The sequence below is a fragment of the Sminthopsis crassicaudata genome, chromosome 1 (genome assembly GCF_048593235.1).
Source record: "Sminthopsis crassicaudata isolate SCR6 chromosome 1, ASM4859323v1, whole genome shotgun sequence".
NCBI classification, from domain to species: Eukaryota; Metazoa; Chordata; class Mammalia; order Dasyuromorphia; family Dasyuridae; genus Sminthopsis; species Sminthopsis crassicaudata.
The window spans coordinates 662,892,591-662,919,914 of NC_133617.1; the positions used below are offsets into that span (position 1 = coordinate 662,892,591).

General features: G+C 42.5%; 1 protein-coding gene and 1 long non-coding RNA gene across 15 annotated transcripts in view; one reads left to right on the plus strand and one right to left on the minus strand.

Annotated features, from left to right (window-relative positions):
* The window catches only part of DHX30 (DExH-box helicase 30), a 29,726-nt gene extending 5,763 nt beyond the window's left edge, over positions 1-23,963 (minus strand). Inside the window, exons 1-13 of one of the 14 annotated variants that reach the window (XM_074283075.1) lie at positions 23,155-23,310; positions 20,996-21,090; positions 18,461-18,515; positions 16,677-16,741; positions 14,948-15,092; positions 14,284-14,379; positions 13,212-13,240; positions 6,209-6,339; positions 5,114-5,224; positions 3,891-4,192; positions 3,178-3,298; positions 1,729-1,878; positions 447-599 (exon numbers count right to left, since the gene is read on the minus strand). In XM_074283075.1, coding sequence (XP_074139176.1) covers positions 447-599; positions 1,729-1,878; positions 3,178-3,298; positions 3,891-4,192; positions 5,114-5,224; positions 6,209-6,339; positions 13,212-13,240; positions 14,284-14,379; positions 14,948-15,092; positions 16,677-16,695 — 1,257 coding nt within the window. In that variant the 5' untranslated portion in view covers positions 16,696-16,741; positions 18,461-18,515; positions 20,996-21,090; positions 23,155-23,310. Of the gene's footprint in view, positions 1-446; positions 600-1,728; positions 1,879-3,177; positions 3,299-3,890; positions 4,193-5,113; positions 5,225-6,208; positions 6,340-8,167; positions 8,456-13,211; positions 13,241-14,283; positions 14,380-14,947; positions 15,093-16,676; positions 16,742-18,460; positions 18,516-20,995; positions 21,176-22,669; positions 22,842-23,154; positions 23,430-23,892 lie in introns of those variants that run through there. The other 13 variants (XM_074283076.1, XM_074283073.1, XM_074283072.1 and 10 more) reach the window with 13 other exon arrangements.
* LOC141551434 (uncharacterized) lies at positions 8,501-16,488 on the plus strand. Its single transcript, XR_012484871.1, has 2 exons — positions 8,501-9,079; positions 15,059-16,488. It is a non-coding gene; the product is annotated as an uncharacterized LOC141551434 (long non-coding RNA).
* Positions 23,964-27,324: the final 3,361 nt, after the last annotated feature.

The following is a 27,324-nucleotide window of genomic DNA, read 5'->3' on the forward strand; positions in this document are numbered from 1 at the left end:
GAGAGGGCCAGCAACACAGTGAGGGGCGTTCACTTACTCCACCTCTACAGTCTCAAGAGGGGAAAGGCCCCGAGTGACTGCTGTCCCTGGAACCCCCAGTTATGCAGAGCTAACCAGGACTCACCCAGCCCCATCCTACCCCTACAGGAACCTTAAGGATGACCAATTCAATCCCAGGCAGCTGGAATTCAAAAGGGGCTGTGGGCAAAGGGCAACTGGAGGGAGATGATACCCCAAAGATGGGGCACCACCAGCTTTTGAAGACTGGCGAGGGAACGGACAAGATGGAACCAAAAACCCCGGATGCGTTGGATAGCGCTGGGGAGCCATGCAGCTGACCTAGGGATGGAATCATTCCCAAGCCGAACCTGCAGACTGGTGCAGAAGCTCTGGCTCCTGAGGTCCCATACCTCCTCCCCCCTCTCCCCACATGCTGCCCCACTTACATGGTTCAGGTAGTTCTCCATCTTTCTCAGGATAGGCTCTGGCACCTGGATGGTGCAGGGCCGGCGCTGGGTCTCACCGAGCTCTCGCAAAGAGGCCAGGTTGTACATGGCATGAGTCAGGGGTTCATTGTTCCTGTCCACCAGGCCCAGGCTCTGCACAAGGGACAGAGATCAGACCCCTTAAGGATGGCCTGGGCACATCAGGATCCCAAAGAAAGAGGCTGTTACAAGGCAAAGGAAGGAGGCTGCAGGCAGGCCCTCCCCTTTCCCACCCACGCTACAGGGGCCCTCTGTGGGCATCTCAGACACTCTCCTTTGGGCCCTTGCCCTAGAGGCAGCAGGTCTAACTCCTGACCCAGGGGCTCTTTCCATTGTACCACACTGCCCCTCAGGCCAGCTTGGGTCTCTGGAAGAGAGCACAAAGCCCTGTCTTCTTTAATTGGATAAGGGAAAATCTCTGGACCTTGATTTTTTCATCAGTAAAATAGGTATATGGGGTAGGAGGAGGGGATGGACAACAAGGCTTCTTTGGTCCCTTCTAGCTTGAAATTAATGACGGGAAAGTCTTGGATATTTGTGAGAGAAACATCTTGGAGCAGATCTCAGAACTATTTTGAAATAGGCCCTTTAAAGGAAGGCTGCTCCTGTGCCTACTTTACTTGGACCTTTTGGGGCCCTCCACACAGTGGCTTTTTTTTTTCACCTATCTATCTCTTACTGCTAAGCTCTAATAATCCCAAAGGTCCCTAAGCAGCCCCCCCCATCTCCTTCCAAATCCTGTTCCTCTTTCTTTCCCATTCAGCTCCAATCCTCTATAGCTTAATGACAATGTTCTGATCAGTGAAGCTCAGTGAACCAGCCTGAACAAAATCACTTAGAATTTGGCCATTATAATCTCAAGCTGTGTAGTGGCCCAAGGGTTTAAATCTTCTCTGGACAACTAAACAACCACATGCCCCATGAAGGCAAAAATGGTTCCCTTCTACTTCTGTGTTCTTCTCATAGCTCCTGAATAGCACAAGCAAGTTTTATTCAATGAAGAAAGGGGGAAAGCAAAAGAGAAACAATATTTAAAGTCTTGAAGATTTCAAATTAAAACACTCTTCCCTGAGATGTAAGGGATAGAGAGGAGCTAGGAAAATAAGTATAAGTAACTGATAAAGGCAACAAGGGGACTGAGCCTGGTGACCAGGACAGATCAACAGTTAGAGCCACCCCTAGGCCAGAGGCCTCTCAGTGCCATCATAGCCTCCGAGTCCCAATCTCATTGGTCTGGGCTCACCTTCAACTTCTTGCAAGCTAATGCTGCCGCTTTATTTTCCGCCTCTGCTTTGCGTCGCCCCTTGGCAACAAAGGTCATGGGACAGGGCCAGAGAAGGGTAAGAGTGGAGAGCTTTGTCTTGGTACCCACAGTGTGGAATTGCATGAGGTTCTAAAAAGATGTAAGCAAAATGACTTATTCAGAAAAACTTGGGAGGTGATCCATGTCAGGGGATATTAGGTAGTACTACAGTGACTATGCATCTATACCTGGGAATGACCCTTTTTTCCCTAAGATTGCCACATATCAACAATGGTAATAAAAATCAAATAAACTTGCTTCTCAGGTAGAATCTTAGGACCAGCAAAACAGCTGCAAGACTAACTGATGATTCTGAAATATTAACTCAGACCTTCTAGCAGAAGAGCAGAAATATCACCCAAAGGTGATTACCTGAACTTTTACAGACTTCACTTTCCATGGCAGGACAAGAATATTAGAAACAGCACCAAAAATTATAATTGACTTTTCTTAAATTTTCCCCAGGTATGGCAAAAGATATTGAAACTCTTTCCATGGGTGATAAGAGCAAACATGAGGCCAGGCATTACTGCCAGTGCTGGGCCACCTTCATGTCTAATAGACAAGGCCCTTTGGATGAGAATTTGAGTTTCCTGTAGGCTACTTTCTTCAGTCCCATACTTTAGCCACACTTACCCTACAACTCTTAAATCCCCCAATGTTTTAATTAGAAAGAATATTTCATGACTTTCAAAAAAGCCCTTCCAATTTCATATGCAGGAACCCCCTCTAACTCCTTATTTCCATTGCCTATTTTCTCCTCAGGAAAGTTCTTTACATACATGGCAAATTTTCTTATTTCAGCTTTTCTATAAAATCTATCTCAAACCTTTATATCAGCCCTGACTTCCCAGAACCAACTGAACACATCAGCAGCCTGAGAGATGAATAGCAAGACCTGCCCTTTCTGCTGCTCACCCCCTTTTCTAGATAAGATATAAGAATGAGGATAAGATAATAAAATACAGAAATTGAAGATTGAAGGAGGAATGAAAGAAATAAGAATAATCCTGAGCGAACACATTTTAGAATCAATACTATCAACCTTCCCAGTGTAAAAGTAGCTGCCAAATTTGTCATACACAGTCCCAGTCATATTATTTTCTTGCTTTTACAAGTCTTCAATGGCTTCCTAATGCTCGATGAAAAAAATCTGACCTTTTTAGTTTGGCTTCTAATCCTATCCATAATCTGATCTGAAATTAACTTCCCACCCCTATCTGAAATCTAATCTCAAGACCTAGTTTGAATTGCTTCCTCAATCCCATTTAGTTGAAAATGATCTCTCCTCAAACTCACACAGAACTTGTACTTCTTGTGACTGATTTTATTAGTCAGATCTTACTACAAAATTGCAAATTCCATGAGGGAACAAGGCCATGCACTTACCTTGGCGGTGGAGGACGAGGTTGCAATCTGGATCACCTTGGCCAAAAGATTCTTGGGAAGCGGGAACTGGGTAAGTGCTCGGACAGCACTGTCGTCGTCTGTCATCTCAAAGGAGCCCCCTCTGGGATACCCAAGAGTCTAGGTGAAGAACAATCTCCACCCCCAGTGCTACAATCTAGGGCACTAGGACAATGGAGTGATGTGGGGGGGGGGGGGTGACAGGGTGAGGGACAGAAATGGGCCTGGAAATAGAAATGCCTGAATTCTGAATTTCACTCAGGCACTTCCCTAAAAATACCCTACTTATATCCATGCACAAAATATCACAAGTGCTGCCTCAGCCTCCCCCAAGAGAAATGAAGATGCTTTCCAAAAGGGCAAGGATTCTAAAATAATGTGTAAAAGCATTTTAGGGAAGGAATACTTTGCAACCCTTTGGACTTTTTCCTTTTGTGCCTTAATTAATGGCCAACAAAGTCTAGAAACAGGACAGAGTTCTGCAGCAGGGGTATTTCTGGAATCAAGCTAACAAGTAATTAAGTTACAATCCAAGGCATAACTGGCAGGGATCCTATCAACCAGAGTTAGTCCCCTAGAAGCAGGGAATGAGTAGAAACCAAACAAACCTGGGACGAACCCTGCTTAAAACACTTTCATCCAGCTCCCAAGTAGTGATAATCAGGTCTCCATGCACTTCCCCATTAGGACTATACCTTGTGTCCCTGAGTGGAGTGTGAGATTCCTGTTGGGCCATAGACAGGAAGTCAGTGACATCAATCGTCCCTTCCTCTAGTTCTTCTTCTTCCTCATCCTCTTCCTCTCGGCCCATAGAGCGGGATAGACTGCTAGGCCCCATTGGCCGGATGCTCTCAGGGTTCAGCTGCCTCCAGGAATTGGGTGGCATAGTAGGCTCTGGTCGCCACCAGCTGTCAGCTGGGGAGCCAAATCTGTCAGCTAGCACTCGGTATTTAGCTGCATCAAAGAGTTCATTTCGGGGTCCCAGAAGGCCCCACCCCTGTAAGGAGGAAAGCACTCAGGTAGGGGCATCTTCTAGAAGCTCCAGGCTCCTTTAGAAGGGGACGTCCGACTTAAGCTCAGCTATGGGTCACACCACCTCCAAGGGCATAGTGGGGGAAAAAAGTGCTGTCTCTGGATCAAATATACTTGAGTTTGAATTCCTTCAGTGGTGTTTATGACTTGCATATATATTGGGTCTGTTTCCACATCATTCCAAATGAGAGGCTTCTACTCTCTGTCTGCAGTTGCTTGGTGTCACCTCAAAGAACCAAATTCCGCTCCCAGAACAAAGTACCAATCTAAAATATGCTCAACTCCACCCAAAGCCTTCCTTTACAGAGAAGAATAAGAACTCTGTAGCTCTACTCTACAATTCCACTTAAGTTTCAGTTGCCCAAGATGAGATGCCCCCATGTTTGGCTATTTCTTGGGATCCTCTCCCCTTTATCCAGCTCCCTTTTGAGTATTAGACTGTGTTCTCCTTGGAGGCAGGCAAGGCTTGTCTCTCTTTTATTGTATCAAAACCCGCAGTATTCTTGGCATACAGTAAGTGCTTAATAAACGTTTGCTGAATTAAAATGGGACTAAATTGCCTCCTGAAACCCCTTCCATCTCTAGATCCACCACCCACAATAACTAACACAGGATTGTGAACATGGGAAGAATCATGGATTTCTTGAACAAAACAAAGGCATTAGACTCTGAGGTGAACAGAATTTGAGATGATTAAAGCTCAAGGGCTTATTACAATCAATGACACTTCCTGAATGCCATAAGGGTGTCTTACAGAAGAGGGTTAAATTTGCACTAGGAAAAGTACCAAAATCTCAGAGTAGCCGCTGAGCCCAAGAGGAAAAGTGTGCGTGAGACTGTCCTTGACAGAGGGATTCCTGGTAATGCAGAAGGAAGAAGCCATCACCTTAAAGAGCTGGCATGCAGCAGCTGCAGCCTGCCTCTCAGCATCAATCTTCTTACTCCCATAACCTTCCACCTCCACGCTCTTTGGCCACTTTATGTGCAGTGTGACTTTCTGAGGAGAGAACAAGAAGAGTTAGGATCCAGGTCTTTTTGTTCTTCCTTCTAGCACTTGGTCAACTTTTAAGGCCTGTGAAAGTGATCATAGAGTCCATCCACACATGTAGGCAGGGATTTGCCCGCACCTCCAAGATGGTAGAAATCACCATTTTGGGAGACTGAGTCTATCATTTGAGTAATACGTCAATGATGCATGATAATGCATAATTCTGACTAGAAGTCAGGATACCTAAGGTGGACTGTAAGAGATGGCTACTCTAGTTTTCCCTTTAAAAATTAAGATATGGTTCATTTTCTAAATGGGGCTAAGACTTCCTTGAATCAGCACTGATGGATTCTATTTCTGGGCCCATAAATGAACATTTTTTCCATTATAGTTCCCTTATGTACAAAGTGAGGAAAACTTAACCTAAACATTTTTCACAACTGCCATAAGCATCAAGTAAAACAATGTAGATCAAAGTACTTAGACAAAGATAAAACATTGCATACATGTAAATAATAATGCTAAATTAGTTTAGGACCTAAAGGAAAGTTAGCCTAATAGAAAAGTCAGTTTTTTTGTTTTTGGAGAGAGAGCATTGGAGAAAACGGAAAGAATATTTATAATATGTGAAATACTCCTTTCATAAAATACTAACGATTTTTCTGCATTTTGAGGTAAGATATTTTAAAAAGGCAGAAAAGCATGACAATGGTTAGCAACCTCAAGTAATGACCTGATTCTAGTTCTAACAGAAAATACTAAGTCTTCATTCTGTTTTTCTTCTCCCTACCCACTCATTGCAATTATAGCCTGTTTATTAACTCAAGACATTTTTGTCCCAAGATTGCAAACCTAAGAGGATCATTGAAAATCCAAAACTTACCAGTATCCCATGTTTTCTGGTTTACTTGTTTATCTTTTTTCACTCTACAATCATTTATTTTCTTATTCAACCAACAAATTAATTCTCCACTATTTATTGAAAACAGTTACCTTTTTCTTTGGCCCATTTGTGTGGACGTAAACCAGTTTGTCTTTTGCATGGGAGATGCCAAGGGCTCTTCCGATCACACTGTTGAGAAGGTTTTTGGGCTGTGGGAATTCTTTCAACAAATCCCTAGAAGCTAAAAAGACACAAAACAGGAAACATTACCCTTGTTTTAGCAATCCCTAAGGCTTACTGTATTCAAGGTAATCCTTTGCTAGACCCTAGAACCAGGGCAAATAAAAGGGATGTTGGGGTTAGGACTTTATATGGAAATAAAAAGACATGGATAACTTGGACACAAGAAAAAAAAAAAAAAAAAAAAGACCAGTTCTTGGCATTAAGGGGGAGACCAACCCTCCACTCTCTTCTCTATACTCCATATGACTAGATCCCTAAGGAAAGGTAATCTTATTCCTATCTCTAATGGAATCAGGACTTCCTAAAATAGGAAATGTTCTGTTCCTAAACTATTCTGTAGAGAGGAGTGGGCTAGGGTTCTCTCTTAGGCTTACAATTAAAAGTGAGTTTGCAGAAGTTTTCTATTAATATTTAAATTGTGAGAGAGGAAGAATAGACACACTCAAGAGAAAAAAGAGAGAGAAGACAAGGGTAATGCACAGGCCCTTGAACTGATATTCTCTAAGCACAGGTTATGGGGCCCCAGATGGAGCCTTTCTGCATCAATGGAAACCAATACAGAGAGAAGAGGGGGCTTGCTCAAGGTCACACACAGCACAAGTCCTTCGGAGCCACATTTAGAGACAGCAGAGAACTCAGAGGCATCTAATCTAACCCCTTGAGACCAAAAGGAGCGAATTAGTTTGCCCGCTGTGCCTGCGGATCTGAATCCTCTAACGCTGGCCCTCTTCCCACCACATGGCCACTCTGAGCCCCGAACATCAGCACTAGAACTCGCGCCCCCCGCCTGACCGGGCCCCAGAGTACACAAACTCAGGGACCTGCCTGGGCCCTGAAAGAGCGGAGAGCGCTCGTGGCCAGTTTCTTTTCCCACTCTCCTAGATCATATCCCCCCAGTGAGGAGCGGCTCAGAACGAAGGCACTGGAGGATGAGCTAGCCCCAGCCCTCTGGCCTGCATCCTCCCGCCAGTCCGGGCGGGGGAGCCGGCCATCTGATGGACCACAAGCTCTGGGCTTTCCAAGGCAGCGCCCGGGCTGCCAGCCCGCTGGGCACCGGGAGCCAGGGTGGCGCCAGGGAACCACAGGCCTCTCCTAGGCTATCTGAGACGGGACCGTAGGAGTACAACGCTCTCCAGGACACTCGGTGTGAGGGCACTTAGTTCATTCACAGCTATCTCTGAAACACCTGTCTTGTCCCCAGGGCTCCCATGGAGGCGGCTGACGGGCCGGGGGTCCCCCAGTGCTCCCAGGCATCACTGTCTCCTCAGAGACCCCCTTTTCCGAACTCCCTTCTCCCCCCTGCTTTCCACAGAGACAGATGCATCACCCACAGGAGCACCAGGTGCCCCGGAGCTCATCACCCCCACCAAGAAAACTCTATTTAAAAGGAAGCTCCAGCACTGGCCGCACAGCCGGGCTGTTCCCGGGTCCCTCCCTCCCTCCCCGTTCCCATTACAGCCCGCTGCCCTCTCCGCTTCCTCAGGACACCAGCCCCGTCCGCCGCCCCCCCCCCCCCCCCAGCGTTTCTCGCGTCTCTTAAGTATAGCCTAACTTCGCCTAGCAGACAGTAGACGCTTCAAATGTGCGGGCCGATGAGTTCCCAGCATCTTTTCCGCCCCGTCCCGGTCTCTTTCCCTAGAACTCCTAGCCTGTCGACGACCCCCATGCCCCAGAAGTGGGGAGCCCTTTTCGCCGTTAGGCTGTCAGCCTCCCCCGGGCTCTCGTCACCGGCCGCTGCCCACCCCGCCCCCTCCCGGCCTCCGGCCTCGCCCCTCCCCGCGTTCCGGGCCCAGGCCCTGGGCCCCGCTCCTCCTCCCCCTCCTCACCGTTCACCATGCTCCCGTTCCCGGCCCCGGGCCGGGGCCCGCTGGGGGCCGGGGGCGGCTGCTGTTCGGCCGCCGCCGCCTCGATCTCGTCGAGTTCCTTGGCGCTGTCGGAGCAGGCGCGGGGGCAGCCTGACGAGAGGCCGCGCGACTGTCCTTGACGCCGGGGTGGGGGGGGCGGCAGCGGCAGTAGCCGCTGAGACACCCCGGTCACTAGAACCATGAGCCGCTTGGCGACCGCCATCTCCGTCCCATCCACCCCTGCGCGAGAGCCCGCACCACTTCCCCGCCCCCACAGCGGCGCACGCACGCGCAAGCGCTCGGGCAGGAAACGAGACGAAGCGAGTGGGCGGCGAGAGCGAGCCGGGCCGCGAGGCCCCGCCAGCTGGGAGCAGGGAGCGTGCTTTCGGAGGGGCGGGAGCTCCAGTCGCCGGGGGCAGTTAAGGACGGAGTCCTTAGTGCTTAGGGCACAGATCCCGGGTGGCGTCCGGGAGGGCTGGGTGCAGAACTTAGTTCCGACGGGGCCGGGAGCGAGAAGCAACAGTAAACACCCTCCACGTGCGCCCGCGGGGCGGAGAAGGCAACGTGCCCGGGGCGCGGCAGGTCCCAAGGCCAGCACAACGGGGAGCGGGGAAGGCTGGAACAAGTAGAGAGACGTGACATCGCTGTAATTCTCCCCTAACCGACCGACAGAATCGCGAGAGAAGCACCAGGAAGCCCCTGCACTGGTCCGCCAGAGGCGTGAGGGAGCAGCAGTTCCAAAGTCGCTCCTCCTCTCCCCCCCCCACACCGGAATAAATTGAGGAGGGGGTGCTATTTACTTTCTGCTTCTAGAAAAGCCAGCCGACCCCGGCGTCCCAGAGTCATGTCTGTACTATAGGGGCTCTACCCCAAGATTTTTTCTCTGGACAAAGGGTAAGTATAGAAAAGAAAAAGTTTTATGACAGTGCGGAAACAGGATGAACTACTACTACCCCACTACTCCCGTCCCCCCTTCTTCCACTCACACCCCTCCCCTCGCCCGCGCCAACTGAGCCCGGCCTAGCCTGGACCCCAGCACACTTTCCTAAAAAGTCAAATTACACACGGCAGTAGAAACAACTTTAGTAGTCTCCGGAAGGCTCAACCAGCCGAAGGAGAGGGACTCCAATGAGCCGGGAAGGCGTTTTAGGCATTAGAGAACTGATCTGGAAAGGGGGGTTGGAGCCCCATCCTGGCTAGGGGGTCACCGTTACCTTGCCACCTCTTTCCCTCAGTGGTCCTCACTGGAAGGGCGAGATGGGGAAGGGGGCCTCTGGGGTCAGGAACAACCCTCTACCCTCACTTCTCTAAGAGGTCACCCCAACCCGTGTCACCGTCGCTGGAGGGCGAGGCTCCCCTCCTCCCCCTTAGGAAGCTCCCTATAAGGCGCAGAACTTGGAGAGCTGTAGGGATTTCCTGGGGGTGCCGGCCAGTTTTTGTCATCTGGCCTCTTTTCCTGAGAATCAGTGAAAACAGACTGCATATACAAGTAGTTTAAGATTCTAGTTAAAGACGTCCTCCAAATATTGAAGACCTGGGCCTCCTGGGGTGGCAACATCAAAAGAGATGAACCTTTGGGAGCTGAAAAGTTTGCAAATGTATCTCCACGGCAGTTCATGGAGTTTTCAGATTTGGTTTGCACCATGGCTTAAACAATAATTTTTGGTCGATGATGAACTGTTAGTTTCTAGGCAGCTCCAGGAGAGTAAAGTGCTTTACTGAACTTTTTAATTGTATTTATTTAACTTGGGTTTTAGGTCAAGTGCTGCCACCAATTAGCTTTACAACTTTGGGGCAACTCTCTTAACCTATTTTCCTCACTGGTAAATGGAAAGAAGTTCAAAAACAAGGATTTAAAATTTTTTTTTTTTAATTCCAAATTGAAGGAAATGCAAACTTTAGGGAAAATGAAGATGCATTTCCTCCTCTCCCCCATCTAAGTTCAGAGAATCCCTGAAAGCTATATGGTAAAACCTATGGACCACTTCTAAAAATATTTTTTACGTTTATAATTTTAAGAAATGCTAAATTCCAATTAGCATTTAATGAAAATAAAGATACAATTTTCCCCCCAATCAAAGTCACAAATACCATGAAAGTTATCTAGACTCCTTAAGGGGTCCAGGGACCTCTGTTTTAGATGTTTTAGGGCTGGAATTAAAATTTATATATGACAAGACAGTAATGAAATTGAGGTCACAAAGATGGGATGCTAATGCTCTAAAGCTTCAGAGGTCCCAGACTAAAATCTTTCCTACAAGGAAGCTATTCTAGGATGTCTTATTTCACTTAAGCCTAAAGCTGCTCCCCCAATATTACCTTCTGCCTACAAGAAGTGACAATTTTAGAAGAAGATGGCAGATTCATGCAAGTGTTCTCGGTGTTCATTTTTAGACTGAGAATCACATCAGTGGCTGTATCTGAACAATTAAGCCCAGTATTCCTCAACACAGTTCTAAGGTTCTTTTCTTGATGCTGAAATAATATGAAAACCCAACTTTGGAGGAACAAGTTTCAAGGCACAATGGAGTTTGTATGACTTGGGAGGAAGCATGTGTCTAGGCTCTTTAGCTAATTAGGGAGTGTCTGATCATATCAAAAGGGCTACACAAACTTTCCATGGGAAATGGAAAATCTAAGTGACAAGCTGCTTCAATCAGAAATCCAAAAGAATGACACGCAATTAATTTTAAGGATCAAATGCAAGGATTTTTTATGTCAACAACCAGGCAGGGAAAGAGGAATAAGCATTTATATAGCACCAGTAATACTAGGTGCTAAACTTTTACATATACTTCATTTGATACAGAATGAATCAGAATATGATAGAGGACTCAATTTAGATTTGGTCATGTGGCACAGAAAATTAAAGGTCAATAAGTCATTATTCATTTTTTTTTTTCCCTGAGGCTGGGGTTAAGTGACTTGCCCAGGGTCACACAGCTAGGAAATGTTAAGTGTCTTGAGACCAGATTTGAACTTGGGTCCTCCTGAATTCAAGGCTGGTGCTCTATCCACTGCGGCATCTAGCTGCCCCCTCATTATTTCTTTATACTCATTACACATTCTAACCTGTTAGCAATATATTGTCCATATTACTACTTTTTGTTGTTGCTTTTCAGTCTTGTCTAATTCTTTGTGACCCCATTTGGGGTTTTCTTGGCAAAGATAGTGGAGTAGTTTGCCATTTCCTTTTCTAGTTCATTTTACATATGAGGAAACTTAGGCAAACTGGCTTATATGAATTTGCCCAGAGTCACACAGCTTGTAAGTGTCTGAGGCCAGGTTTGAACTTAGGAAAATGAGCAACTCCAGGATCAGCACTCTTATCTACTGTGCCACCTAGCTGCCATATTTCTATATCACTAAAACAGAAATTTGACACTTCATTTTATGATCATAGGATCTTGCTCAGAATCCTTGAGGAAAGGGGCTTGCTTTCTACTTGCATTTGTGTTCCCGGTATACACTTAGCACAGTGCCTAGAACATACTAAGTAAGCACTTAATAGATGCTCACTTTCTGAATGAGAAGAAATGTTGAGGTTGCTCTCCGAACATCTAAAGCTGACTTTTTATTTGTTTTAAAATAAGACTTCCCATTTCCTGGCTTGTGGAATTTGGTTTAAGATTACATGTGAGATAAACTAGTAGCTTTATTCCTTCCAAATAACAAATTTTAAAAGGAGGGAATTTCTGGATCTTTTTATAATCGACATTCATCAGACCACATTTAAAGAACTGTGTTCAGTTGGGTATGCCTTCAGGAAGGCAACTTAAAATCATGTCATATGAGGGAAGGTTAAGTAAACTAGGGATGTTTAGCCCAGAGAAAAGAAAATTGAAAAAAAAAGATGTCTTTGCTTTCTATACGTATATTAAGGACTACCACATAGAAACACAATTAGATCTACTCTGTGAGTCCAAAAGAAAGCTCTAGGACCAGTAGTGAAGACCATATTTTAGCTCAATATGAAGTAAAAGCCACTAATAATGTCTTTCAAACTTGGAGAGGTTGCTTCACAAAATAGTGAATTCCCTCAATATTTGAAATGTTTAAGCAGAGGCTGCCTAATCACCTGCCACAAATGTAGAAGAGACTCCTAAATAAAAAAAGAGACTGGAATTGATCACCTTTAACATCTCTTCCAAATCTTAAGATTCCCCTGGAGGTCCATTCTAATCCTTCATTTTTGTGTGTATGTCCTTAAAGTAAGAGAGTTTAGTAGGAGGTACTGGTGACTAAAAGAGTAAGTCCAGATATGAATTATTTCACTTATGCTTCTTCCTCAGGCAATTATCTATGACTTAGTGGCTGTAACAAAGGGAGTTCCCATACCAACAAAACCACAGATGCTTAACAGTGCTGACCTATGTTTCTTCTTTGGAAGAAAATGTGGGGCAATTGCCTTATCTTTCAGCAACAAAGTTGAAAGTTATATGCTTTAATATCTTTAACTAGTAATTAAGTAAAGTGTGACCTTGGCCAGTGATTCCCCTTCTCTAAGCATGGGTTTCCTTATTTGAATATCAGAGATTGCTACTAACCCATTTCCTCTAGTGCATACAGAGAGCAGCAAAATCTGTGGGAAACACATTCTTGCAGAAATTAAAAGTGCTAAAGAAATTCTAAACAATCACACTGATGGTAAGGATTTAAATCTGATGCTTCTGTGACAAAGAAACAGAGACATGAACAGTTACTTTTTCTAGCTAAGAGAAAGGAAAGAAAAGGGATGCCAAAGAAGCACACATCCGTGGATGCTTTCTGGAGACACGGCTGTGAGGTCAGCAAGTATGGCCCTGGTGACTATGAAACCAAAGAGCCAGGGAGATGGTTCCAGGCTTCTCCAAAGGCTACTAGTGAGCACTGGGCAAAATCAACTGCATTAGGAGCACAGGTAGTGACCTTCCTCACTGCACGTGTTCAAGGAGGCATTTCCTGACCACGGGCTGCCTAGTTAATCCCCATAGTAACTGTTTTCAAGCTAAGCCAAAGAGCATCTATTGCTCTGAGAACCACTCACCTGCCATGTTGGAAATGTTAACGTTCAGCCTTTTCGAGTTACAGGGCATTTTAAGAAAGAAAAAAAAAGGGCAATCAACTCTTTTTTTTTTTGGCAATGAGATGGGGGGGGATGTTGTTTCTTTAAAACACAACTCAAAACAGCCAGATGGACTGCATCTCCCTCTTGGTGCCAAGCCCACATCTGGAAGGGGCTTTATAGAATGGAGAGTATAGGATAAATTTAATAACATTTACTACTGAAAATGGAATATTCTCTTATTCTCAAGCATGTTTCATGGTATTCTTAGCCTACAAAGCACTTTACAAACATACTAAATCTGAGACCACCCACTATATAGACTGTAAATAGGAATCAATAATCTCAAAAAGTTGGATGGGGACCCATCATTAAGCCATTCAGGAAGAAGCATAAAGGGACAGAGGCATCACTAACTTTTAACAGTTTTAAACAGCATGAAGGAGGAAGGGGGAATACCATAAGGGGAGTAACTTGGCAGTGGGGAGAAAATCTAAAAACCCTTAGATTTTAGTTCTAGGTCTGCACATCACTAAGACCCAAGGTAAGCTACTCTACTTATCTGGGGCTTCTTGAAATACTCTCCACAAACAAAATGGGAACTAAATTCATTGTCAGTAAAGTGCTTTGAGGTGACTAAATGAAAAATCCATTACTAATGGTGTCACTGCATCTTTTAAGCTTTCCAGGAACAAGATGCAGGAGACTCAGCTGAGTCAATATCCTTTGTGCCCCATTCTTGTTGTATGCTTAGTGCTCTATTCTCAGTGCTATATGTACCATACATATAGGGAAAAAGACCCTAGGACATATGTCAAATGTCTAGACCCATATTGGATTTCCCTTTATCTCCAGCCACACAAGGGGTGCCAAAAAAGACAACAGAGGTTTAAATCACATGGGCAGATGTAAACTACGCCCTTTTGGACTTAGGAGGCTGTTTTCCTTATATTCCTTTCTAAAAATTCATACAACCTTAGCAAAAGTTTACTTTGCCTGCCCCCACCACGGATCCTAGACCAAATAGATGCTGGAGACCAGGCTCCTCTCTTACCCCGAGATATGGTCCCTCCAGGGGCTGGGTTGACACACATCGGTGGAAGGCGGGGTGGGGGAAGCTTGCACTGACGCTGCCTGTGCTGGGTCCGATCTAAGGAAAAAAAAAGGATGTCAGGATGACACTGGTCTCATCAGTTCCAGTCACACGGGAAGTTTCATATGCTCCAGAAGATACTACCCACTATAGGACTAAACCTGAAGCATCTACCCAGGGATGTAGACCTTTTTAAATGTGATTTCTGTACATAAGGGGTATGTGGAGGGGTGAGGATAGGGTACAAATCACCGCAGATGTAAGGAAATTGTTTTGTCTAGAGGCTAAACTCTGTGGTATTTGAATCAAGGCAACATGAGGGAATGGGAAGAATACTGTACTAGGAGTCCAGGAAGTTGTATTCCACCCCTAAGGAATTATGCAACTTAAAACTTGGACAACTTAAAAGAGACTGTTTTCTCATTTGTAAAATGGAGAGAATTTACTCTCCCTCTTGCCTCACAGTATTGTTGTGAGGATCAAATGAGATAATGGATATCAAAGTATTTTGGAAAAAAAAAAGTATAAAGGACTTCCAAGGTAAGGAATTATTTTTCTTAATAAAACCATGATGGCAATCCTTATGTGTGCTTTGAGTTCCCAAAGTAACCACCTTTGCTCTTACCCTTCAAACTTCCTTCTTTCCCTCATGAGCCACGCTGAAGAAGCCTTAACAGGAAAAGGTGCTGGCCACTGACAATTTTTAGCAATATTTTCATTCTTTCTTCCAAAACAGGTGCTAAGTAATGAATGGTCAGAATGGTATACACCTGAGAAAGATCATCTAGATGAAGAAACTTATAGAAATAAAGGACCAGGGGAAGTAAAGCCAGCCCTACAACTGATGAACTGTGGTCTCAAACAATGCAACCTCTCTATCAGTCATCTGTCTACAAGTCAAAGGAGAACCATTCCCACCAACCATCACTGGGATTCTAAAGAAACATAATCCACTTATCTATGTACAAATATGTATGGATAGATAAGAGTGAGATCTCTCATTGTGTGATTGTTATGCGCTTTAGCTTGGCTAAGTACTTTTAGCACTTAGGGGGTTAAGGTATGAAAGTTTAAAAATGGTACTTATCCCCAAGACTGAAAATTCACTTAAATCTGTGTATTTCAGAAAGCTAATTGCCTTCCTATGACACATTTATCATTTTTTAGTGTCTCATACAGATACTTCCACTAAAAGTCATCATCAGGGCTTGGCACTGAGCCTGGGATTTTAAAGGCTATGCCAGCAGAGCTCAAGTTCTGTCATGTCCTATCCAACTGAAGTTTTGAATATGGCCTGATGTCCAAGGACCAGTTTATTTAAGCCAAGAGATATTCATCAACAGAGGTTTAGCCACCATATGTTGAAGTTTTTCAGTCACAGAAAGCCACAACAGACCTGTCAATTCAGTTATGAGGTTCTTTTTTTTGGAGGGGGGGGTCAGGCGCCTCTCTGGGAACCTAGTGAAGCCTACAGACCTCCTCTTAGAAATAATTTTTTTAAAAATACATAAAATACATATGATTAGAAAGTAAACTATCTTAAAGTGCAGTTATCAAAATAAGGAAGCAAAAACCGAGTTCATAGACCCCAGAGTGAGAACTGCTGGTGTAAAAGGAGCAAGCAAAGCAATAAAATGTCTGACGTATTAAGCCAATGAGGAAAAGACCCAGTGAGTTTTTTGCTCACTGACCCTAATTTACTTCCCAAAACATTAAAATACTAGAAAACCAGATATTGTATCCATGTTGATGGCACGAACTGAATTTGATGGTCATGCTTCAAAGTTGATTGCAACTTTATAGGTGCTAAATCATTGGCACAATAGGTCCTACTGTGTCATGTAAGAAGTGATCTTTCCCTTCTCTGAATTCAGATAGCCCTCATTATCTGTACCACTCATATAGCAGTTCTCATATATTGGGTTATAATTATTTGTATATATCCCTCACCCATCTAGGTTGTGAATATCTGTAGGGGGGCTGTTTTTGTTTTCCACAGAACCTAGTATAGGACCTTACACAATTGATACTCAATAAATATTTGTTGAATGAATTAATGAACTAATGCTTCACCCAGAGTGAGAAAGTAGACCGCATGCTAGGAAGAAGCAAACCAATACTGGTTTGTATGTTTTTCAATAAAGTTTAATTTTATAAATGTAAAAATCATTTTTAGCCAAGGGTCCCTTGGTATGCCATGTAGATCAATCAAAAAAAAAAAAAAATCAACAAATATTTATTTAGCACCTACTTTAAATTCTCAAAGTCTTCCTCCTGAACCTCATCCTGATATGGAAGTGACCCTGGGTTTTTGGAGATTATACCAGTGTAGCACAAGTTCTGATAATTCTTACCAAACTGGAAAGGTTTCATGTACGGGCATGGTGACCGACATTGCGCCTGTCGTCTGCTGACTAGCCTAGATAAGTATGGAAAGGTTCATCACCAAAAGTTTGAGTACCAGGTGATGAGCTTTTTGGTCATAGCAACTTTTTAAGTGGTTGCAATTTGGAGGAAATAGCCACAGTGATGAAATTACAGATTTTTCAAAGTATTGAGGTGACAGGATAATATGATAAGGGATACAAAGAACAACATAGTCCTAGCCCTTAAAGGGCTTACAATCTAGTTCATGCAAGACATGAGACAAAAAGCTGAACAATTTACAAAAGAAATTAAGAATTAATACAATAATAGAAGAAATAAAACAAGTCATTACATGATTTATTGCCAAAGTAAATGGCGCAAACAAGTTCCATAGGATTTTTGAGGAAGAAGATCACAGTGGCTGACAACTCCACAAAGAAGTGCTTTACTCTTGAGACTTGAACGGTATTGGGAAGGGCATTACAGGGGCTAATGGGTAACTCAAGAGTAGCTTCAGAGTTTAGAAAATTCTTTACCTAATGGCCAGTGGCAATGCAATTAGAAATTAAAAGAATTACATGTTTACTAATGTTAACTAAAGCAATCAAGATTTAGATGTGGTTAAATCAAGGTATAATATCAAACAGTACTATACAATGTGAATAGAATGCAACTGCTAAGCTGAACTTAATGTTACTTGTTTAGAAGGCTGAAAATTGAGCAGATTGCTCATAAATGTTAGGAAATAGTAAATGCTAGGAGTGTCTTTCTCAGAAAATCTTTCAAGATATGATGAGCTGAGTCATATGATTATGGTTCAAATGTATTGTCTATTATAATCATGAAAAAAATGTGCTTCTTTAGTAAGAAAAAAAATTACCCAAGTTTTGGAGGTAACTAAAGAGAATCAATGATTCAGCTATGGAGACAAAGCAATCCACTGCTGAAACTTGAATTTAAAGTTGGACACACTAACCTTAGATTTGGTTTTTTTTAACCTAGGTACAGAACTAATAAAAGTAGAGGGAGATTGAATAATTTCCAGAGGAGATGATAGCATGAGGTAAAAGCAACAGAAACAAAGGACAAAAGAAAAGATGTTTCAAATTTTTACACATGTAAGGTAAGAAAGTGATAATTAACCAAACCAATAACTTTTTTTTGCTATCACACACAATCTGCATAGCTCTTTAGGTACTCCAAGGGTATATAACCTGATGAGGGATGTAGGAAGGAGTACCCCTTTGTGAAGGATATCTTGCAGGCTAGGTTTGGTGTTTTCTATAGGTTTCTCAGAATATGCGTATCAATAATTGGCATGTTAGGGCCACCACTCTGCACTCAGTAAAGGTTTCAGAGATTAAAGGCCTTAAAAAGGGCAAATGGGTAATGCTGAAAAAACATTAAAAATGAAAAGCAATACTAGTATTCAGTAGGGAGGCAGCATCAACCCAGGTAAAAAAGAATAACAGACCAAGGACCATAAAATGTAGTTTCTGAACCTGCCTAAGTCTGACTTAATGTATGACATTCCCAATTTCTAAATTTCAGTTTCCTTACGTTTGAAAAGGGAATAAAAATTCATTTTGCCTATCTCATTAAAGTTGCTATAAGAAATAAAATTAAAGATGTGAAAATACTCTGTAAAATACAAAGCTCTAAACAAATGTGAAGCATTATTAATGATTCTTAAGGAATCTTAGTGAAGAATAAAATGATTTTAAAAGTCATTTTGATTTTCCTCTTATCCTGACATTCACATGATTCTTACCTTTTCTAAATGAGTCCAGGCTAAACATCTCTGTCAGAGTGAAAAAGCTGGTATCCTGAGAAGGAAGTTGGAAAGACAAGTTAATATTCTTGACTTAGTGATAACCACATAAAGCAGAAGCTTTGTTCAAATAGAAGACAAAGGTAGCTCTCTATTAAAGAATCTCTAATCATTTTCACTCAAGTTAAAGGTGAACTCTATTACCCTTTAAGATGATTTTCTCCAGTTTCTGTTTGAAAAATGTAAAATGACTATTAAATAAATGCTATACTCCAGGAATCAATATATTTCAATGAAAGAGGGTGTCATTTATAATTTTATAGCATTGCCTTTTTTAAAAAATCATATAGATAATGCACTATTAACCCCATTTATAGGTAAACCTGAGTTTTTAAAAAAGCATAGTGTTTTTATTATGAACAGCACTCTCAAATCTGTTGGGAATAGGACTAAGACAGCAGAAACCAACTGGCTTATTAAACTTTTTCTACATGTAGTTAAGCTTCCAGGAACCAATTTGCTTTGTAGGACCTTTGTTAAATGGAGACAGCTAATTGCTGTAACTCCTGGTGAAACAAATTAAAAAAATAAAAAAAAATCCCATAATCACAGTAAATTAAGCCAAAACAAAAATTGAAATTCAACTATCATTTATTAAGTTTTTATTTATTAAGAATCTAGATTTTGGAGATACAAAGGCAAATCCCACTACATTAAAGGAGCAAACAGTCCATCTGATCTACTGTGATTTCAAACAAATCACAGAGCCACTAAGTAGAAAAATAAGTTTGTTTCTTATATTTTTAAAGCAATTAAGAATTTGTGGCAGATCATTGGCTTATTTGTCCCTCAACAATATGTCACTAAAATCCAGCGAACCCTTCCTACTAGACCTCTGGTTGCCCTCTTAACCTAGCCATTGGTCATTAGAGCTAGCGAAACATTCTTTTATTCTATTTAAGTCAGTGAGCTAAGGCCTGGTGTTGCAGAAAACGTCCATACCAGGATGCCTTGTACTCCTTGTTTTGTATGCTTTCTACGGAGGAGTGAAGGTTAGGGAGGAAATGGCAACAGGTCATGTCAAATTAAAACTCAACTGCTGATCTCCTGCTGATTTTTCCTTTGCGTCATAAATCCACAAATTCTCATATGTTTGCCCCTGAGCATTCTAAGCCTAGGAACAATTTTAGAAACTAGAAAAATAAACATTCCAGTGATAAAACATTTTTATACTTAAAACAACCACAATGAAAACCAAATGCCACAAAAGCAACATTTTTCCAGATGTTTTAATCTCGTGTAATTTAGCATAGTAACTGGGATTCTGATAGGGATTTGCATCTGGACATTACCTGCTGTTCCTACCTGTTCTTAAGTACCATTTTCATAGGTAGTACATAAATAAGAATTTCAAGTTTGCAATAGGTCTGTCCTTATAATATCTTTCCTTCTAGGGATAGTATCAATGTGAGTAATAGATATAGTGAGACCAAAAAAAAAAAAACCAAACTTCCCTGAGCACTTTGTCTGTACCTGTCCTTTAAACTAAGCACAATTCAGCCCAACTATCCTCAAATCAGAGAATATTCCTTGAGGATAAAGATATGTATTAGTTCATCTTTGAGTTCTACTGACATGCACATGCATTTACTTAATTCTTGTCAAATGGAAGTAGAGATAAAGTGATGTGCTTTAGAAAATGCAATTTTATGCATATACATAGCAGTTACTGATTAGTCCCCAAATTTCTATTATATGGGAACTTATCTCTTCTATATTAACATATATGTTAACATTTAAAGAAATCAGAGCATAATTTAAAAATCTAAAGCATCTAAAAGGATCATTCAACTAACAAGCATTTATTAATAACCTACAATGTGCCAAGATTTTTATATCAGTTCATTACTGTAGAACAGTTACTTTAAAATCAATTTCATCCAAATTCATTTTTACTCTACATGATCTGGAATAAATTCACTAAAGAACAAGTGATCTTGAATTCAATTAACAAATTAATAACTGCTGCTTTTATAGATTTTCAAAGCAAAAAAAAATTTTGCAACAGATCATTAGGGTTACAAGTTTCAGTAATGCTTTTAAATGTACTCTAGATTTTTTGTTTTTAGTTAAAAAATGCCGACTACTTCATTCCAGACTGTCTCATTTTCTAATCTTTTTAGAGTTGATATCCTAACAGATTCCACAATTTAAGTTTAATCATCTCACAAGGTACACAAGAAAGAAAAAAAATCCAAGAGAAAATTGTTTTACTCATTATATAATGTATAATTAGCTTGTTTCAGAACCTATTGTATCTGTGTAACCATTTATAGACAAGTAATATTACATGCAATATTACCTGCAAATGAACCACTACTTATCTCTAACCAGATTCATTTTAAATTGTCTATCCTGTGACCATTTAAAAAAGCATACATCCCCTTTAAATAAGTCAAATGAATTTTATATCTGTTTAGTACTTTGCAGTATGACTAGGCTATAAAGTCATCTTATTTCATTAAATCAACTTACCTTACAAGAGCAGTGAAAGTCTCAGATTTCTACGGCTTTTGAATGGGAAGTAAATTCTCTCTGTCCTATTCTTCATCACCAGGCTGGGCCTCCTCCTGGGAAGTACAATGCTGGGTCACAAAAACAGCAGCCCACACAGAGAGTGAAGTTGCTCCTGTCATTGAAATTCATTTACCAACTCTGACAACAAGGACAAGTTCAGTTAGTGGCATTAACAACTCTTGAGACTATGAAAGTAAACACACTAACTTAAGGGCCTGGCATGCACTATTACTCCTCTTTGGATCATCTTATTCCAATCATTATGGAAAGAGCCTGTCAATCATATAAGGCTTTTATACCCTAAAATAATTTTTCCCCAGAGGCATTCTGGAAAGCAGCACCTTATCCTTAGGCAAAGTGTTTTGAACCATGATTTTATAAAAATTACAATGTGGATTCCACTGACCTAGTTAGAGATTATATAAAACCACCATCCCAGTCCAGACAGGCATTTTCTAGGGAGTTGGGGGAGGAGGGGAAAAGATAGTGTTGCAGCCTAAACTTTTTTTTTTTTTTTTTTTTTTTTTAAAAGATAGAAGTCTTAAAAAAAAAAAAAAAAAAAAAAAAGTGAACAATTTCAGAAGGGTGGTTTAAACTTTCCCTCCATAGAGTCACTCATTCCAAGCCTGGGAACAGGACAAAACTGAAACAACACAATGAGATTAGAATGAATTTTAGAGAGTTAAAGAGAAACTGAGTAGAGATAACAGATCCCTGCAGAGTATATAGCAACTGATTAGAAAAGCTACAGTAGGAACAAACAGTTCCCACATAAAATCATCCATCTAAACAAAGAAAAAACATCTACCACTAAAGATTTAAGTACCAAGAAATTCGCCCAGAGTAGAGTCTTCTCTCCCTAGCATTTCAGATCCTCTAGAAACTAATTCTAAGTAATCCTCTAAGATTATTTTAACGCTGCAAGGGATCTTCTAAGCAACTAGTGGGGAGACTTGCCAGTACTGTACCATCTCCTATTAGCTATTTTTTCCTAGCAAGAGATTTAGGAAAATTTGCAATATTGATCTTAGTAGCCAACAGTCTTAAAAAGGAACAAGTCCCAATGTAATGAAAGGGGGTGTGGTGTCAAAGGATGACGGATCCTGCAGGCCTTTCCTAATAAATTCGATCGGAAAAAAAATGCCACCTCCCAATGACACATTGACACCATGGGCAGCCTGGGAATTTAGACTAGTGACTCCAAGGGAGTAAAGCAGACCTACCAAGAAGGGGCTCATTGCAAACAAAGGACTTTGCATGCACTGGGCCACCCCCAGCCAAATGGTTAAAACAGCCCGGGATCAACAAAGGCTCCTTTATGCACCAAGCCTACATTCCCCCCCCACTTCTCCCCCCTCCCGGGGAGAGTAACCGCAGCCAAACAAAGAATCCTGCAAGCACCGGACTCCCTCCGGGAAGTAGCCGATGCAGCTGGGGGCAAATCCCGGGGCTGGCCTGCTCTCGTCGGGCCTCCCGTTATAGAAGTGGTCCAGGCACATCATGGCAAACAAAGGTTCCAAGATGCACCGGGCCTTCTCCACTCGTGCAGCCGAGGTGCTTGGAGGGGGCAGACCCGGCTGCCCAGGCCACGGGCCTGGCTAGTGTTTTCTCAAAGGGGCCGGCGCCCCCTACCCTCGCACCCCCCTCCGGGAACGGGCCGTAAGGGCTGCTGCCCCCTCGCCGGCTTCAGGGGTGCACCAGGGCCTTCCTGAGGTTGCTCCTCCTTCCTCTCAGGAGATCGGCGGGCGCCTGGGCCAGGAAGGATGGGGCTGCAGGCCTCCCCGAGCTGCCCTTAGAGCATCAGGGATTCCCCCCGCCCCTGGAGGTCCCGAGATGCGGGGCCCTGCCCAGCCCGACCTCGGCTTCCCTCCGGGTGCCTCCCCCGGGGCTCCATGGCAACGGGCGGGTCAGACTCCCGCCTCTTAACTGTCCCCATCCCAGGCTGGATCCCCATGGTGGGGCCCAGGATGCCCGGCCTGGTCCCTGGGGCCTCCCCACCTCCCGCTCTTTTCAGGAACGGGGGAAGTGCCCCAGGGGGCTTCCCCTACCCCCATCCCCTCCCCCGACCCCTCGCCGCGGAGACACGCCACGGGGGGAGAATAAAAAGCACAATTCACCTGTTGTTACAGATGTGAAACAAACCTCGGTGTAACGCGCATGAGCCGCTTCCACCCAAACAGGACTACAACTCCCACAAGGAGCAGCGCGGCTTCTTCCGGGTCACGTGGCGGAAGCAGCCGTCTTTTCCCTCTGACCCTTTTTTCTTTTTTCTTTCCCCTCTTCCTTCCCCCCTCCCCCTTCCACGTTTCTTCTATGCCCCACCCCCACCCCCTCAGCCCGAAATCGGTCTCGCGGATTAGTTCCCGGGTGGCCACGAGCCCTGGGCTCCCAGCCGGCACCTCCAAACGGCCACTGAGGCTCGCGGGCACCACCAGACCAACCCGTGGGGAGGAGGCCGGCTCCGGGGCCCAATGAGAATGAGGCCCAGGGCAAGCAGGGGGCGGGATATCCTGTGTGACACTGCGGTCCCTTAGCGGTGAGGGGGGGCTGGCGCCGGCGCGAGGAGCCCGGGCCAGCGAGGGGAGTGGGCCAGGCGACGGGCAACAGGTAACGGGGTCCTGAGGCGATAAGTGGATCTACTCCCCCTTACACTTTCACTGCCCCCCGCTTCTCTTCCCGGCCGTCCCAAGCAACAGAGGTCGGAGACCCTTTCTCATCGGATTGCCCCTCCCCACATCCTTTAGCGGCCCCTCCCCCCCTGCGTGAAACTTGGCCCCACCCTCTTAGGGGTTACCTCCAATTCCCCAGTCCCCCCAAATCAGCAGCAGCATCCCAGTCTGGCCTCCAGTTCTCACCAAATGTCTCTCCAAGTCTTCTGAGTCCTCATCTCCAGAGTCAACATGGTACCCGCCCCAGCCCGAGGACCCTCCTCATCCCGGCTCCTCTCCGGGCCCAGCTTCCGACTCCTCCTTACCCAGCCCACTCCCATCCTTTTCTACCCCCACCCCCCTTTTTTAGCCTGCGGCTCTGACGGGGACTCTGGAGACCCTAAGCCCTCTCTCGAGCCACTTGTTCCTCCCACCTAATCCTACAATGAATCCGTCCTTAATATTCTCCCTTCTGGGTTTTGGTTGTTTGGTTTCCCTTCATCCCATCCCTGTTTCCCCCAGGATTTCTGGGAGTTCAGAGGTGTTGCCATTTGACCATTCTGGTGACTCCTATATTCCTGCCTCGAGCATGTGAGTAAGGACGTGCGTCCACTTTACATCCCTAGTCTTGGACTACAATGCCCCTTAGGAAATGGCACCATCCAGAATTCCATGGCTCTGGTTTCAGGTGTCGTTGGAATTCTATCGAAAACTTGATGGTAGAAACTCTAAATCTGAGTTAGGAGTTCAGGAAAGGGGAGATAATGATACATCCTTTAAGATGTGTGTCTTCTTGGATACAGAAAGTATAAAGTCATTGCTTATCCTTCTAATATCTGAATAATATCAATGCATTTCTTGAGGATTTGGGTCTCAGGGTTTCTTGATACATGAAACAAGATTTTTGAAGCAATGGTTTTTATCTACTGAGGCACATTAAAAGAAACAGTTATACTAGGGGGAAATTGTCTTGTTTTCCGATATTGGCTTATTTTCCTAATCTTATCCTTAAAAAAACACAACTTTACAAAAGCTGTATCTCTCTTTGTTCTCTGTGTGAAAAAAGGATCAATCTAATGTGACCTCCTGAAGCAGATTTTTTTTCTGTAGTATGTTGTGCAGCCTAGATTTCTTGGGGACTCGTACTTTTTTGATGACAAGGCATAGTTGAAAAATTTTAAATTATCTTTTGAAGAACTCCTATATGAAGGAGCTGAAACAAACAAAAAAAGGCTACTGATTGAGAAACCTAATTTCATGCTGTTACTTAATTTATATATAGCTTCTTGACTTAAGTCTGCACTGAGAATGATAGCAATTTAATAGCCTACACTGATCTCAGGAATGTAGACCTCCCAATTTCAGGCCTCTGAATTTTAATAATTTTTTTTTGTAGAATTATTAGATCAACACATTGAATGATTATTGTTCATTAATAAGTACTTATAAAACATTTACTATGTAGTCTGCACTGTGCTATGCCTAGAGGATACCAAAAAAAAAAAAAGAAAAAAATCTGTAGATTAGGTATTATAATACTCTTCAAGAGTGATGTTTTTTTCTAATAAACTCTCTAAAAGCTTGCATTTTTTTTTTTTTTAACTTAGCCTTACTCCTGATAGTAAGAATCATAATAGATGTTTCTGCAGGACTTAAGCTGATTTTAGGGACTTGTTCTTATAAGTGTAATGTATATATGAAGGACTTAAATCTATAATTTAGATTATAAAAAAGATTTCGATTTAGAGCTAAAGGGGGAAATTAAAGGCCATCTTGTCTAATCTCACTTTATAAATGAAAAAATTGAAAGAAGGTTTAAATGATCTGACCAAGGTTTCCAGGTTAGTAACAGTGCCAGGAATTTGAACTCAGGTCCTCTCATTCTAAATCCTGAGCCCTTTCACTCACTACACCTAGAAGAACTGCTTGATATAAGATTTCATTTGACATCTGTCGTAACTCTGAAGAAGGTATTATATAAGTAACCCCATTTTGCAGGTAAGAAAACTGAAACAGAACTTAGGTGATTTTTGTTGCAAAAGTCACATTTAAGTAGTACAAGATAAGAATCCATGAATCCAGATTTTCTGAACTTAAGTGTAGTACTCTAGATTTTTTTCTGAGGAACAAAGAGATTCCAGCCATAGGGGTAAGAAAGCTTTGTTGTTTTTGCCTTCAGTTCTTAGAGCCAATAAGCAAATTTGATAGTTACTAGATACAGAGGGAACTGGTGTGTTTGGAGGTAAAAGGACAATTCACTATTGGTACTGGTAAAAGACTGCAGTGAATGATTTGGAAAGAGCAGTACTGTGGGAAAGGAGGAGACCTAGCTCTGTAGCCCTAGATCAGTCATTTTCCCTCTGCCCTGGCATTTCCTTACTTATAAAGTAAGGATAATAATATTTACATTACCTCCCTGAAAGAAAGTACTTTGTAAACTTAAACAGCATAGAAATGTGATAACTTTTTATCATTTGGAATAAAATGTTCTTTTCTAAGTGAATTATTGTTTTATCTTCCAAATACTATATTCAAGGCCTCAATACATTTATAATAGTACATTTTTTTTTGTAATGGCAGTTTAAAAAAATTCATGAAAACATATTTCCCTTTGTATTTAGTTTCTGTTAGAGATACAACATTTATATAGGTTACATCTGCCTTCAATAGAACTTACAATCTAAAATGGTGATGAAATATAAAGATATCAGAATATCTCATGATAAATGCTTTAAAGAATATCATAAAATACTTTGTGAGCTCTCTGGTATAAACTGGGAGGTATCCACTGGAAATTTCTTTGTTGACTTTGCTTCATTAATTGATATTCCTTCAGTATAGATCTTCATTCCACCTAAACATAAAATAATTCTTCCAACATTCCTTCATCTTTCTGCAAACATCCATAAAAGACTGGTTTAACTCGTTTCTGCTTTTATATGAAACCTTTCCTTGATACCCCTAACTATTACTACTTTCCATCCCAGCTAATTACTTTGTATCTATTTTTTATTTACATATATATATATATATCTTCCCCAGCTAGACTGTAAGCACCTTAAAGTTAGGGACTTTTGTAGTATTCTCCCCAGCACCTAGCATCCTGATATATAGATTCTTAAGAAATGCTTATTCCTTAGTTAATTGATTGATCGATGTCATGCCAGTATGTATTTATATTACATGAATAACATTCTTGGTATGGCAACATCACTTCCAGGAAAAGAAATAAGATCAGTTTGTTATAACTTGTTCTCAGAAATGATCATCTTAAATGCTTCCAAACATTTTGAATAATTTGCTTTAGAGTTTTTCCAGGGATTAATATCAAGTTATTGTACTTCTATCTTTTCCCAGATTTTCCCTCTTCTTATTTTTCAGAATTAAGATATTTGCCTTTCTCTGTTCTTCAATAGTGAATTTAGGATGCTAGTGGTTCAGCAATTCAAAGATTTTACAACTTCTCTTTGTATGTTATAGAATTTCTCAGGGCTAAGAGACTTTCTTATTGTCACTTTATTTTTAATTTCCTCCTAGCCATGTTTAATACACTCCTTCCAGTTTCACAATTCTTTTTAGAGGAATTGTGGTTGTAACTTGCCCAGGGTTAGACAGCTAATATGGGTCTGACATTAAATA